This window comes from Gallus gallus, chromosome 3, assembly GCF_016699485.2.
Source record: "Gallus gallus isolate bGalGal1 chromosome 3, bGalGal1.mat.broiler.GRCg7b, whole genome shotgun sequence".
NCBI lineage: Eukaryota > Metazoa > Chordata > Aves > Galliformes > Phasianidae > Gallus > Gallus gallus.
Genome location: NC_052534.1, coordinates 80,565,172 through 80,581,353, shown reverse-complemented (window position 1 = coordinate 80,581,353; position 16,182 = coordinate 80,565,172). Strand labels below are relative to the sequence as shown.

General features: G+C 36.0%; 1 protein-coding gene across 12 annotated transcripts in view; it reads right to left on the bottom strand.

The window, feature by feature from the left end:
- COL12A1 (collagen type XII alpha 1 chain) overlaps positions 1-16,182 on the bottom strand; it is a 105,729-nt gene that overhangs the window by 18,552 nt on the left and 70,995 nt on the right. For all 12 annotated transcript variants that reach the window (XM_040696832.2, XM_015284739.4, XM_046938509.1 and 9 more), the window contains 10 exons: positions 14,844-15,008; positions 13,943-13,981; positions 13,715-13,853; positions 11,469-11,611; positions 10,992-11,101; positions 4,756-4,905; positions 3,712-3,789; positions 3,039-3,125; positions 1,958-2,011; positions 1,386-1,481 (listed from right to left, as the gene is read on the bottom strand). In XM_040696832.2, the coding sequence (XP_040552766.1) occupies positions 1,386-1,481; positions 1,958-2,011; positions 3,039-3,125; positions 3,712-3,789; positions 4,756-4,905; positions 10,992-11,101; positions 11,469-11,611; positions 13,715-13,853; positions 13,943-13,981; positions 14,844-15,008 (1,061 nt within the window). The remainder of the gene's footprint in view (positions 1-1,385; positions 1,482-1,957; positions 2,012-3,038; positions 3,126-3,711; positions 3,790-4,755; positions 4,906-10,991; positions 11,102-11,468; positions 11,612-13,714; positions 13,854-13,942; positions 13,982-14,843; positions 15,009-16,182) is intronic.

The window sequence follows — 16,182 nt, the reverse complement described above, 5'->3', positions numbered from 1 at the left end:
TCTGATCTATAGTCTAAAACTTCTAGGCCACAAGGCGTGGGACCATATAAAGAAGCACTGCATTGTCTGTCACAACCTGCTTGTGTTCCACATATACTGCAATGCTGTAGTATAGATGTATAGTTTAAGACCACATGAAATGAATTTGAAAATACAATACTTAATGTAATACAATTTGTAAGCATAGCCTGACAATGTAAATTGCAAATTGACATGAAAAACAATATTCCAGGACTCACAAGGGTCATTTTAACTTCTTAACTAATGAGAAGTTCCAAGTATCATATCATTTTTATTGCTGTTTTCATTTTCCAAACGTGTTCAAACTGGATATGGCAAGTGCTTTTATATCACACATATAAAAGGAATATGTTTGGCCTTTCTTGCTGGTTGGTATCTTTATGCTACCTTAACAAATATTTTCCTTCCTGTATCTAACAACAACAACAACAACAAAAAGGCATCTACACTGGTTAACAGATTTTTTTTTTTTACTTTGTCCTGCAAAAGAGAAGATGGACCTAATGTCTACATAGGTGCACAGACTGAGAAGGTGAACTGGCTTCAAATGCAAAACAAGACAATGTGCGATGAGATACCAGTTCTGTTTTTCCATAAGCTTTACATTTTACTAAAAGATTTCATTTAAAAAAAGCTGCTGGCTATTCTAAAATATTCCAGATGTACCTAATCAGGAATTATATTCCTGCTTTTTAGACAATAATTTATTAAAATACAGCTAAAGCAGTCTTAATACATTCAGAATGTACACAAAGGGTTCCTGTGCTATCTGCTTTAAAAAGCACAATCTAGTGACACTGTGTTAACAGAATTAAGCCAATATCACTTATTCTTTGATTATATACATCAAGTGAAAAGTAGTTCTCCACTAAAATATACACTCTGTCACCAAGAATCCCCCAAGGAACTAAGGACTATTTTGGATGCCTAAAACTAGACACCCATTGCCTCTGAAATTCTGAGTAACGGTTTAAGCACAGAAAATAGAATTTGGACTTGTGAATCTGTGAGAAAGTTCAGAACAGCATTGCGCACTTAAGTTTCCTGCACTCCAGTCTGATTTGTTTTGAGTCATAGAACTTCAAAGCCTAGAAACCATATAGAAAAGTTGTAGAAGAGAAAATGCTGTAACACAGTGTGCATCACAGCAATCTGATCCCATGCCCTCATAAGCACCTTATAAGCACATGCAGCACCCAGAAAGAGGATTCTACTGTAATGGAAAAGACTTCTTTCAGACAAAGACTTGTTTCACAGTACTACTGTATCATGGGGAAAAACGAACATTAGTGCAAAGCTGCTACCCTCTTCCCAAGACCTCTGACCCAATGACACTGTCACCCATGCTCCAAATGGCCACTCACCGGTTCTCCTGGGATTGAAAGCCCGTTGGGACCCTGAGGACCTGGAGGGCCTTGAGGACCTGGAGGACCTGTCTCACCACGAGGACCAGGTGGCCCCTTAGAGCAGAAAATTAAAACAAGATTATAAATGGCAGCATTTTCTTATATCTGTAAATGCAAAATCCTTTGGGTTAGGCACTTAGGGTAAGTCAGCAAACTGGAGACCCACTGATACTTCAGAACACAATATTTTCTGATTCAGGTTGGCAGTCACAGGCCAACACATGCTTCCTGGCAGTGTTAAGTAGAAGTATAGCTGTCTACTCTGTACAGAAGAAAGGACAACAATGCTGCGGAGTGTGAAGTACCACCAATATACATATGATCTAGTCCTCTGATGTGCAGCCAATGCCTTTGAGATATATATACTTAGGCTACATATACATAGTCTCAAATAGCTGAACTACATGTAAACAATATTACCAGTTAAATTTTTAATATCCATTCTTAGCTCAGCATGGAACTTAGCGTATAAATTTTCATATAGGCAACCATATCATGATGTTACAGATGCATTCCAGAAAGATACTTACAGATGATCCAGTCAAACCCCTTTCACCTCTAGGACCTTTAGCACCTGGGCCACCCTAAATTAAACATTTGGAAAGAAAATGTATTTCTTAGTTCAGAAGAAGCAAGGGTACATTACACTGGTAAGTTATTAATACTTTCAAATCAAATTCTTACATGAAAGCTCAAAAATATGAAGTGTACAGACCACAGTGCTAAAGAGTATAAAAGATGCATGACATAGAAATTCAGGAAAGCCATATAAGCTTCAGCCTAGCCAATTCAACCCATTAAAATAGTTGTCAATTTTGTCTTTGCAGATATAAGGTTCTATAACTTATATTCACTCTTTTTAGATAGTGGAATCGTGAAAGTCTCTGGATACCTCTCTAGGGGACTGCTAGGCAACTTAAACAGGCTTCATATTACAGAGTTTGGCTTCAAAGCAGAAGGACTACTGGGCTGAACACAGCTCCCTTATATTCATAGTAATTGGTAGGAGTATATTCATTCCATACATTATTATCAAGCCAAGTTAAAAAAAAAAAAAGTCACTAATTTAATTTATTTGCCTGATAGTGACTCTTTCCTTGGAACGAAATACTGACCTTGTAATTAAGAAAAGCATTTGCACATTTCACTAAAACCTCTTGTAAGCAGAGCACAAGACAGCTGAAATTGAGACAGACTCTTTCAGCCTATCAAACAATGAGGAGCTATTCATAGTGATTAAACAGGAAGCATGGGAAAAGGTTTACAAATATAGGCAAATGCAAGTGGAAGGAGCTGCCCAGTTCTGTTACAAACTAAGACAAAATGAGAACAGATTAACATGAAGTTATGAGCCCGTTGACCGCCAACTGTCTCTGTGACTGATCTTCGTTTCACAAAATTTAGTGGATGTTTCCACTTACTCAAGAAACATGAGAACAAGATTATCAGACTTTTCACAAGACACACTGAAGTAAATCAACTGGTGTTAGTTCTTTCTGCACCAACCAAACCAAAGTAACCTTTTTTCACTTTGATTGATCTGAAACTAGTTCCATAAATTAAAAATTTTTAAAAAATATACAAAAATCTCTATTGCAAATGGTTCCTTACAGCAGGTCCAGGGGGTCCTGGAGGTCCCACACTGTCTTGAGTACAGGTGCAAGCATTTGGAAGAGCTGGACATTTTGCTTCATCTCTCTGAAAATTCAATCACAACTCTTACCGTCAATTTAAATGAAAGTACATGTTGGTAGCACACTTCGCTACAATAACAAGATTCTCTATTATCCTGGTTTTGAGGACAGTAGAACTCAGTGAAACAGTGCTTTCCAAGTATTTTTCATGTTTTTAGTTAATTATTTTCTCTGCAAGCAATACAACACAGTAGCAACAGAAACAGAGACAATACCAAATTCATATGGAATTTCTGTTTTTCTAATATTTATTTCCATTAGACAATCAGCTTGAGTTGATTATGCAGTTACTTTTTGAATGCCAATCTAACATACTTATAAAAACATAATGTAGCTATTCATTTCATAATATCTAAGATCTTAAATATATGTATTGAAGTACAAAATATAACCTTGACACTTCTCAGTACTATCCTCAATCTAGCACACTGCAGTCTTTCTCTCTCAGATGCAGAACTCTAAATGCAGAGTTGTTCACTGGTTGCTCTGACAACAGAGATTTAAATGTGTTATCAGTGCAGGCTAATATTGATATTGTTATATTTGATATCATTAACGTTTTGAACAGCCTCTAGTTCATATATACTTACCATAGAAGGAAGATCACAGCATCTGTCTCTGCTAGTCCAAACTGGACTGCACACAATGTCAAAATTCTGGATTTCTAACTATAAAGGAAAGGAGAACCCTTGAAAGATAACGTTATCTACAAAATCTAGTGGCAATAGTGTTAAAATTGACTTCTAAAACAACTTATTTCTAATGTAATTAACATCATTCACTTTTTTTTTTTTTTTTTGGTGACATAAAAACTCTTTTAAAACATTATTAAAAAATAATCCTACTTAAGGCTGCAAGTAACTAAAAAATCTGATGCTTATGCATGTCCTGGAGTAGAAGGTAAACAACACTTAAATTGTAAGTTCTGCAGAAAGGCTTCAAATAGGGACATTAAGAACAGTTTCCTCTCTTTCACCCCAAGAGCTACAGTCCTGTAATTTCATATATACAACCACACATTTGTAGGTGAGCACCAAGAATCTTCTTCAGGTGTTAGGTTTTGCACACACAGACCAGATTGCAACCTTAGATCTTCTAATACAAAGCCTGGCTAATAGCACTAAATATGCATTAAGTATAGTGAATTCATTGAGATAATTGATGTGCCCTTCATTGCCGCCACCACTTTTTCTTTATAGGTTTATAGATCACAAAGTCAGAGGGGATTACTCTGTCACAAGACAGATCACAGGACTTGCTGGAATTAAAACCATTTCATTACAGAATGTCATGTAGGAGATTAAAACAAAACAATCTTCATTTAAAAATTTCCAAGAATGGAGAATCCACAGGAATATTTGCAATGACTAACTGCTTTCCCTATTAAAACAATATTTATTCTCATATTTGAATTTACTTGACTGCAACTTTCAGCTATTAGGTTTCAGTTCTTGCAGTTCTCCTCGAATAAAAAACTATCAAGCCCATGCTTCTCAGTTAAGTACATTCAGTCTTGCAATACAGAAACTTATAAGCTTTGGGTGTGAGACTACTTATTTAGCAGTTCTTAACTTCTAACGTCTTTTCTCACAAAAGAGCTTGCATTAATATATGGATTGATGTTTATCTCTTACTGTTGCTGATCTCCGGTCACCTTTCAGAAGTTTCCCAAGTATTTCATAGCCATCAGTTGTGATATTCCCAGCCTCCTTAATTGGCTTTTCCAGTATTTCACTGCAGTCAATGTAAATCTTAACATTTGATGAAGTGACAACAATATGAACCTGAAAAAAAGTTTAATGCACTACTTAGAAAAAACATATTTAGTATTTTAACTAGTATTTCCTTGCTTAAATGACACTGTTTTAAATTTTCTTCCTGATAATCTTGATTTACTTTCAAGACAGGGAAAAATTCTAACATTAGTAACTTCTTTAAAAGGTGTTAAAGATTGATAAGATGAATACACAGGCACAGCTAGTAAGTACTACTTAATATAACAGTTGAACTGCAACGTTCAACAATTAATTTTTTTTCTTTTAAAATAGCTTGCCTGACAGTTGCTTTAGGACCACATAAAAATCAAAAATAAAAAGAATTTTAAAGAGAAAGCGAATGTAAGTTCTTCTTGTTCTCTTCTAATGGCTGGGGCCACACAAGAGGTTTATGAGTCGGTGACTGGCTAATAGACTCTGTAGTTCACAGTGTAGATCATTTCAGATCCAAAAATCCAGGGCTCAGTTTCCGCAGATGACTCATTAATAGTTACTCCGAGATATAAGAAGAGAACAGAATAGCCTGTCCAGAAAATAAATATATATATATACATATATATTTAGTGACAAAATAATGGAAAAAGCAAGAAATAAATTTCCAGGAGATAAATTTGACTGCAAAAATCTCTGCCAGAATAAGGCAAAAACAAAGGAGAAAGGATTAATTACTGGAAATAAGTGAAGTTGCAGAGGGAGAAAAGAATGGCTGTAACAAAGGGAGGAGAGTAACTGTACAAGGAGAACAGTGTTTGGGTTAAATATAGTAAGCTGTACTTAGAAGAACAAGAGAAACAAAACCAAAGGTTAGCATTCTAAAAATTTACAGTGATTATGGTCATTTATCCTGCAGTGACTGTACAGGATTAAATATGAGACAATGTATGAACAAACAAAAGGACAATCTATTGCTCAAATAAACAAGAGTTCTAATGTGGCCACATAATGAATACAGGTGAATTTCCTATCTATCTATAAAAACAGAAGAGCTTCAGGCATCTCCAGTACAGAAACAGGGTTTGAGTTCTTATTGAATCTAAAATGCAGTTGATAGAAGAACATCTTAAGGCAACGGAGAAGTTTAGAGTGGTTTTATATACCTTACATATGGCATATATTTTATATACATAACAATATCAATATAATTGCTCAGATATCAACATATAAGGACCAGCTGTAAAAAAATCCATGAATTATATATTTATGTTTTAAGGTTTCTGTCATCACTGCATGTAACCCTTCAGAAACATACTGCTATTCGATGACCACTTAAAAAAAATTGGCATAAAGTGGAAACAGAGATTCCCTTAAATGTCCTGAGTCAACAACTGCCTGAAAAATATCCTGGGAACTTGCTTGTTGTTTTTTTTGTTTTTCATATTAAACATTTTCCCATGTGGAGTTGTCTCCAAGGCATCAACACAGCTTATCTCAAACTCTCTAAACATTATGTAGTTATGCTCTATATCACTGGAATTAAGACTTTCGAAATTGTCCTAATTTTTTGTGATCTGAAATTCGGTTAGCATCACAGTTCAATTCTCAGCACTGCATAGATTAGTGTTTTTTTAATTAACATTCCTAATGTTGTCCACCAGTGAAATAAAAAAAAACAGTGGAAAGATAACGGAGAGAGTTTAAAGTATATTTTGCTAATAAAAGTTAAGCTTTCCACAAAATAAAATAAGCAGTATGCCATAACTTGAAATTCATTATCATTTACACATAATATACTCAGTCATTTGATCATACACAAATTTTACAGGTAAATGGCAGCATCAAATGACACTATGGATGCAGTTTGCTAGTTCTAAAAGGTACTAAATGTGCAAGACTTTCCACTGGAACATTAACTACTTGTCACAAATTAAAGCAAAATACATCTGCACAGAGAATGCATGTTACTTCATTTTCATTTGCACACAAAACTTAGGAGGCAAATCTATATCATATTGATGAACATGACCATCAGTTTGAAAAGGTTCAAACATCAATGACTACTAGAGCATCATCTACCCATCCAATGAAGCAGCAATCCAAGCAGTCAAAAAATATAAAGGACTCCCCCAAGAAACCAACTCAGTCCATTCATTACTGATTTAATGCCAGTTCTCAATTCCAGCTTAAATTTCATGACCTAGACACAAATCTAATAGAAATCTACTGTTGACAGTAAATAAAACATAGAATCATAAGATAGCTTAGGTTGGAAGGGGCCTTAAAGACCATCCAGTTCCAACTCCCCTACCATGGGCAGGGTTACTAACCACTACATCAGGCTGACCAGGCCCCATCCAACCTGGCCTTGAACACTTCCAGGGACGGGGCACCCACAGCTTCTCTGGGCAGCCATGGTGGCACCTCACCACTCTCAGTGAAAAATTTCTCCCAAACATCTAACTTAAATTTCCCCCATTCTAGTTACAGCCATTCCCCTTTGTCCTATCACTATTAGACTATGTAAAAATTTGCTCTCCCTCCTGTTTATAAGCTTCCTGTAAGTATTGGAAAGTTGCTATCAGGTCTCCCTGGAGCCTTCATTTCTACAGGCTAAACAGCCCAGCTCCCACAGCACTTCTTTTTTGGAGAGGTGCTCCAGCCCTCTGATCATCTTTATGGCTCTCCTCTGGACCCACTCCAACAGCTCTGACAATTCCACATTTCTGTATTCAATCCTTCATCTCTGTGTTCAATGCCATTTGATTTTGTTTTCAACAAAATGTTACCAGAAATTCTCTCTTCAGTTTCTAGCACACTAAAATAAAGCATCACTTCTGACCATTTACAGTGCCAGAAGGCATGAAGCTTTACAAAAGCAAACATAATTTAATCTCTCTCTCTCTCTCTAAGATCAAGTTTGATAGCATTCTGATTTTCTGCTAAATGAACCACATCAATAAGCTATGCAAAGTATTATCCCACATGTACATCAGCAGAAAGACATAAACCTATTATCAAATTTCCTGTGGCTAACTATTGCAAAACTGCAATCAAAAAGGAAGTCTAGCGTGGTAATAATAAGCAAGTAGAAGAAGTACGTCTCTCCAAAACATTCAGTTAAAAGTTTAATGACTGTCTGAGGCAGTCAGGATTTTTCCTATGGGACGTGCCAGATTCAACAGTTTTCACCATTGCTATGCTACACAGAGCATTCAAGTATGCCAAAGTAAATCTCTCCTCACGGTTAGGTGTAGTTAACTGTGCTTCAATGAATGAGCCAGTAAGTCATCTAGCAAAAACCACAAAAATGTTTGACATTTTGGAAAACATCTTCTTGTCTTTTAAAGCCTTGTCATTTCTTTGAAACTAGATGGTAGAAGAAATTGCAAAATTACCTTATGAAATGTGTTAATCTTACTTTCCTTCCTTCATCCAGTTGAAACTACTGCTATCCCTTATTAGGAACTAATCAACATGGTTGATACATAAGGCTTTCCCAGCACATGAGCTGGGGAGTCCCATGATGCTATCATTAATGTGACTCACGCAGCAATCTCAGTAATCATTCTGGAGAAAGCCCAGAGAAGACTGCTCAGTTACATGGTGTAAAATCATAAATAGAAGCTATTTAAGTCGAGGCTACTCCAGTTACTTCAAAATACTATCAAAATCTGAACTTTTTATTCCTTTCTGGGTAAAGAAGGCAGTGCATCAGTACACTGCATGGTTCATTTTTGCTTAGGATATAGTCACATAAGCAAGATTTTGTAGTTTCAGAGCTTTAATGTAATTTGCCAATAGCTGCTACTTCTGAACATTGTTCACCATCTTCAGATTATTTTCTGTTCTTATGTATGACTGTATGTAACAATTAATGTAAACTTCTTCAATTGCATTCATCAATGAATGTAGTAAACAGTTATACAAGATTGCTGTTGTTGCTGGGGTTGCAGGTTGTTCCCCATTTGCACTGATTCACAAGCAGAACTTCAGCATAAGTGCTATCAAAGAATTCTCCTCACCTCTATCATATTTAGAGAAACTGTAAGGAAAAATGCGACTCTGGACATCAGTGAACTTAGCAGTTGACACTTAAAACAGACTGCTGATAATACAGCATGTAGCGAGCTTCACATCACTGACTTGAATAATGGAAGTCTCATCTCTCACACCAATATGAATGAGAAATGCTAAATGCTATTCTGCGTTTTCACTACTCCTTGGTAATAAGGTGGAAAAACTTTTAACGCAAAACAATACATATTCTAGCCTTTGCTGACAGTTTTTTTTCTCACTCCAATAGATTAACACAGTTCCTGAAAATTCAGTTGTCCAACTAAGCTACTAAAAAAACAGGAATGCAAAAAGACAGATGCCAAAGACAAAATAGAGGCTGCATAATGCAGGTGTGATCCAAGCTACTCATAAGCAGCAGTTACAAATGTCATGAGACAAACATTTCTTTACATATAGGAAAATAGTCATTAAGTAAATTACAAACACTACAACAATTAGACAAGATACAGAAACAGTTTGGGTAATTACCCTCTCTAAAGTTCTGAAGAAAACAGTAACTCTTATAGTACTGACTGATTTTTAGTACTGTGTTTAAACAGATCAAGTGTCAACACACTGTAATGCTGGCACCAGCTAACTTTCCCTTCCTTCAGCTGTAGCAAAGCGTGCTTCGCAACCTGGCCTCCAGTATCAGAAAGTCAATAGAGGCAACCCCTTATCAGTATCCTCAAAGGAATGCTTGTAGTGACTGGTCATGCTGGAGAGGGTATCATAAAGAAAACAAATGTTATACTGCAGCCATATTTAGTCATCAGAGGAAAAACTAAACTAAACAGAAGGGAGATAAGGGAAAACATCAGAATGTGCATTTCAGCTTACTGAAAATGTTGCAATTGCAAGACACTTTCTTGCCTTAAACACACGTGCTTAACAGCAGGAAAATATTTCTGAAGTTGTGGTTTTAGGCATACACGTAACCTGAACTAAACACTTCTCAAAGTCTAGAAGTAAGAAAGTCTGGCAGGATCAACTTTTCATAATTTGATCCACAACATTTAAAAGCAAGCACAAAATTGTCACATTTGTAGGCAAAGGCAAATTTCACTAGCCATTCTGACAATTCAAAAATGTGAGTTCCACTCTAAATTTGAAACAGATTATACAATCTATTATGTGTTCTCTCTCATTATTTTTGTTCCTTCCATTCACATTACTGTTGTCATTACATAAACTACATTATTATATAATATATATAGTATTATTATAGAATAACATGGAATGTCTTAGGTCCAGTGAATCTAAAGCCAAAAAATATACCAACATCCTTGCATACATAGAAAATACGTAAATATACACGTGTTATGTTTGTTAATCATATAAATCTCATTCAATATTCTATTCAACTACCAATATTGGCTCCTTGCTTTCATCTACAAGTCAGTAACTACTTAGTTTCCATGGCTACATCTTCCTCTTCTCTCAATGGATCCAAATCATTACATTCTACCCTTCCAGAAAAAAAAATTCTCATCACATCTTCCTTTTCCTTTTTCCCAGATTATCTTTTTTTATTTCATGAGTCAGATAGGCTATGATGCCTTGTGGTATTTATCTCTCCACTTTCACAATCTTGACAAACCCATCTTTTACACTGGTTCAACACAGGCCTTACATTCCATAGCCAAAGAAGAACTATAACTTCAGAGATCTTGAATTATGTGATTTGTAAGCCTGTGTTGCAGAATCACAGTCACAGATTTTTAAGTGTTGGAAGGGACCTCTGGAGATCATCTAGTCCAACCCCCTGCTAAAGCAAGCTCCCTACAGCACGTCACACAAGTAAGCATCCAAATGTGTTTTGAATATCTTCAGACAAGGAGACTTGACAACCTTGCTGTGCAACTTTTTTCTCTCCCCCAGTTCTGACACCCTCAAAGTGGTTTTTCCTAAAGAAGTTTCAACTGGATCAAGGAAGTTCAGATGGAGCTTCCCATATTCCAGTTTGTGCCTGTTGCTCCTTGTTCTGTCATCTACAGGACTGTAAAAGAACTGGATATAACTGACAGTAGCTTCTGCTTGCTTGTGCTCTGTTCCAAAGAACAGCACTTCAGAAAGTAACCTTCATAATTTCAATCCTTTACCTTGTGGAAGCTTCCATAAAAGATTTTCTTTACTTCATCATTATCAAAAGTTACAGTTTGAACTTCTCCCCTTGTATCCTTGTTAAAGAATGACAACACTTTGCTGCCAGCTGCAAAAAAATAAAATAATACATTTCATTTTAGATGTAAAGATGAAATCAACATCTTAAGATAGACTTGTGGATAAAATGTAGTTTACCCAGCACTCTGGTGGGTAAACACAGATGATAGCTGGTTCAATTGACATAGCTACATAGATGTACGTTCCTTTGGTTTGAAAGGTAATACCAAAGGTAAAAGGTATATTAGTTGAAAAATTAATCTATGTACAAAGTAAAAAAGTATATATTTTAAAACTGAAACTATTTAAATTTGTTACCATGTAATAATGCTTTGGTTTTGGAAAGATTGCGGAATAATACATGCAAAGTAATGTAATGTATAAATTTTCTGTTCAATAAGCATAATCATCCTTACGATCAAGCACAACTCCAACTTGTGGCTTGTAATCTCTGTCTGTAATCTGCCAAATAGCAAAAGGTTCACTGGGGGATTCAGGCAGAAGACGGAATAACATGATGATAGTGTATGCCTGTGGCAGTCCCTCTGGGTGAATCTCCCTGTTAAGACAATATGAAGACATTTTTTCACATGGAAACATATGAGGAAAATAAACAAGCTCTTCTTCAAAGAAATGAGTTAAGGGTAATGGGGAAACAACAATGTTTAACAGAACTGTGCATTTTAACTACTCTCTCCGTAAAAAAGTACTAAGTGATAAAAATCACTTTGTTATTTTTTACAACGAACTCACAGCCTATCTTAAATTGGTCAAGGCATCATGGTTATGGGGACAGCCAGAATGTGACCAAGAACCCTGGGAGGTTTATTCTTATAGCAAGATCTACATAAACTACATCTATTTTGAATTCCTTCATGGTAAGTTTCTAAAATTCTGTAGTCTTTTTTCACCTGGCTTATTTTAGACAAGCATTGGAAAATACTCTGTTTAACTATGTATGGCTTTGAGGAACAGAGATAATGAAGGAAACATATTCCCTGCAACGGGTGATGTATTTGGGCCCCACCTCAGCCACTGGTGGCTGCTGACATTTAGATTTGTGATGCTCAGACTGTTAGACATTAAAAAGTCACAAAGCTGAAAATAAATAAAAATACACAGCAGATGGCCTCTGGCATTTTTTGAAGGAGACATGCAGAGTGCAGGAAAGTAGCTGCAAGAAGGGAGATAGATCATGCATCTCCTTCACCAGTAAACTGGAATTGGGAGAAGAATTTGGCACCATGAGCATAAACAGAGAAACCTTGACATGAATATTTTAGGCAAAATTTAATTACCCACTCAGTTAAGAATACTTTCCAATTACAATCATATCAAAAATCAACAACAACACACAGCACAGTGCAAGAAAGAAAATAATAAAGTAGATATAGCCATTCTATTTATATCTCTGATAGCAAGTTATGTCAAATATGAAATAGCTATGCCACTAGGATCAGGATGCTTTTATTGCCTTGCTGACTCAGTCTAAAGTGAGTTTTATATTCTGGCTTCTTATGAAAGCTAAGTGCCCAAAATAGTCTGCCAAGTCTATTCCACCTCCTACAGCAGACAATAAAGTGTATGAAAACATTCTAAATAACCTGAAAGAAACAGAAAGGCTTTCTTTATTATCTTCTTATCATCCTACTTATCCTGTTTAATGCATGATTTGTATTAATGGAACAGAATTGCAAAACAAGACACCACTGACTGGGATTATATGTACTTCCCTACACTGTAAAAATACGGGCTGTCAAGGATCACTTTCATAACTGTATTGGCACATCAATGAATTCAAAAGGCCCTTTAGTCCACCCTCAGCTTTTAAAGTTGTGAGCTGAGAAGGCCAGCAAAAAGAAACTGTTACTTCATACACCCCAGTGTGAAGCCTGTACATGTGATCTGATCTTTACCAATCTGGCAGGAGAATTCAAAGGCTTTTACAATAACAACAACAAAAAAGAATAAATTTCGTTAAATTAAATAGGAGTAATGGTCTATCTTCAGGCATCTCCTCTGACTTAGGAGGCCCTTTCTGAACCATAAGCCTAAGTAGAAGGGTGAGGAACATATGTAAAAGAAAAGGATTTACTAGATTTCTCCTAGTAAAACTAACGGCTAAATTTCTGTAGTGCTTGTGATAGTTGGAAGGAATGATCACATATTACCCTTCTGCTAGAAGCTGTAAGACTACAGGCCCTTTAAATCTCCACTCCATTGGCCAAATACAGCAACTCAGCTACAAGAGAATATACCCTAATTCAGTGGTGTCAGAGTGCTGCTTACTGCAAAGTGAAGTTCAGCCCTCTACACTGAAACCATTTTCCCTTGGCAATGTAGGGCTCTTTGTACTGAGGAGGCTGTTGCTCAACTGAGTCTGTTACCAGGCTCTATATTATACGTAAGTACAGTGGTTAAGAAAGACAGCGTCAAATAAGAGAACAAAAAGCAACTGGATTAACAGTGAACAGATTGCAAAGGAAGAAACAGATAAGTATTTAACAAGAACAAGGATGGATGTACTTTGGAGTATTTTTCCTGGATTTCAGTAAAAAGAACATCAAATAAATGCATTTTCCATGAAACACTAATGCTATTAGTTATAAACTCTGTTAATCCTTCCCCACCCGTTTGCCCTGAGTCCTTCTCATTTACTTACCGTATTGGCTGGCTGACAAAGGCATTTTTGTGGAGTCTATATGCTACATAGCTTGGGAAAGAACCTGATTCCAGTGATACACCTTGCACAGAAGCAAAATGCTTCTCTGTCAGATTATATGATTCCAACATCTTGAAACCTTTAAATCAGGAAAGAAAAAACAATAAAAACACTGTAGAGCTGTATAAGACAAAAATGAACCTATGCAAAATATAGGCTGTTTCTTACCAGGTGAAGTATATCCTTCCAAGTAAATAAGAGGACAAGCTAAAAGAAATGAAAAAAACGTGTAAGTTCAAAAATATGATCCCTACCATGATATGAACATGTACTTACTTAGACAATTTTATCAGCAAAAATTCTGTACTAATATAAATTGTCAGCCAATTATTGCTATGATTGTCACATTGTGTTCTGTTCTGCATTAGATGGACTGCTAAAACCTTTACTTACTACTTGTAGTTGGATATTGCTACCATGACAAATTGTACAGGATAACAGATGAGCCCCCAAAATATTTTGAGTCTAATTCCTAAGAAGAAAGGGGCAAACTGACTCAATCTTTCCACAAATATTAGAGGCATGAGTCAGGCTGCATATTAGCTGTCAGAATCACAGAGAAAAACTGCAGATTTATATGGCTCCTAAGGAGCCAGCGGATGAAGTTAGGGAGTCACACTGAGGACATGGCAGGCCTGAGAATTTTTCTTTTTTGCCACTGAAGGATAACTCTTGAGTAAACAACTGACATTTAATTTCAATCACTTTGAAACAGCATCACACACCTTACCCACGCTCTTATAGAAGACTGGACCAAAGGTAAAGAGACCGGTTGTGTCCCCCAGTTCATATTAGGTATCATTCTGCTTCCTTATAAAGAGCAGAACTTCTAACTGACTGTTGTTCGTTTTGACTTTTGAAATGTCAGACAACATTACACTAAATACAATAGTTACTTCAAAATTAACAACAAAAAACTTTTGCTCTCTCAAACCGCGTGCAGTTATTACAAAGCCTAACTTTTATATGAAAACATGTTTTTGATGTATTCTAAATTGATTTACAAGTATAACAGTATATAAACAAATTCATCAGTTTGGGAAAAGGGAAAATGGTATTTTCTACTCACTTGAGGTAGCTGTCTCACACACAAAGGTGACGAGGTTATCTTGAATCTTTTCAAATGCATCAAAGTCATCAACAATAAATACATGACGTTCACTGGGCTTACTGGCAATCTTGGCCAGCTCATTGTAATCCACATCAGCCACACCAACCACAAAGACACTGAAGCCTGTAGAAATAACATTTGTTACTTGAAACATAGTAGAAAATACATAGCCATTTTGCAGGTCAATATTTTTCAAACGCTATCATTGTCTTGTCTATCCACTCCAGTATCCAGCCTTCATTATGAGTATACATTCTTGTTACCCTTTCACTCTATCAAAGCTCGGGAGGGATTAAATTGCTTTTTGCACCTTTCTTTCAAAATTTTCTCCTCTTTCTTTCATTGACTGCTGTCAAGGACAGATTCAGGATGCAATTCAGGTCATCTCCCTAGCTTGCAAACTTCAGGATAGGAGAAGCTGTTTTCTGTAGATGCCTATCTGTTCCTCTCTTCAGTAACTATAGAAGTACCACCACCACTAGATAATTAGTAGATGGCAAAAGTAAAATTAGAAGAACCCAGCCCCTAGAATTTAATCATAAAGCATAATCTTTCCCTTTGTCAGGTGATTTTCATCTTCAAATCCTTAAAATGGAGTCTCCTTGCCTTTTATATCAAGTTTTTGTTCTGTCATATCTTATGCCCTCAACAGAATTATTTTTCTGACTCATGTCTTCCTTTCCGTTCTCCCACCTAATTCTCCATATGATAATTTGACCTCTTTTTATTGTACCAGAAAACAGGAAAGAAGAAAAACTGTTCATTACACAATTTATCACTAAAAAGAAAAATTTCTCCAAAAGAAAAAAAAATGTAATTAACAAGAAAACTGCACAAAAATATTGGTTGGAAGCTGAAGGAAGAATTAACATTAACTATAAACGATAAGCCCATTTTTGTTTGCATTTTGAATTTTTCAAAAGGAGATGGGAAATAATTGTCCCTCTGTGGTCAGTTCTGATGAACATTTGGCTAAAATATGCTGTCCAGCTTTGAACACAGTATTTAAGATGTAAAGTAACTGAAGAAAATAGCTAATGACAATGATAAGGGGTTTGGAAAACACAATCAACAGGAGATTGAAGGAAATGGATTTGTATTTGTTTAGCCTAGAAAAAAAGACAAAAAGAGGAAATGACAACAGGCTTCAAGTATGAAGGCCTGTTACAGTGTACAGTTATCAATTGCTTTCCTGGTTAACTAGGGAAATGAAAAGAAGACAGCAGCTTCATTAGCCTGAAGAAACACTTAGGTAAAGTATGAGGAAAAGCTTTACAAATATTGGCATAAGTTAAGC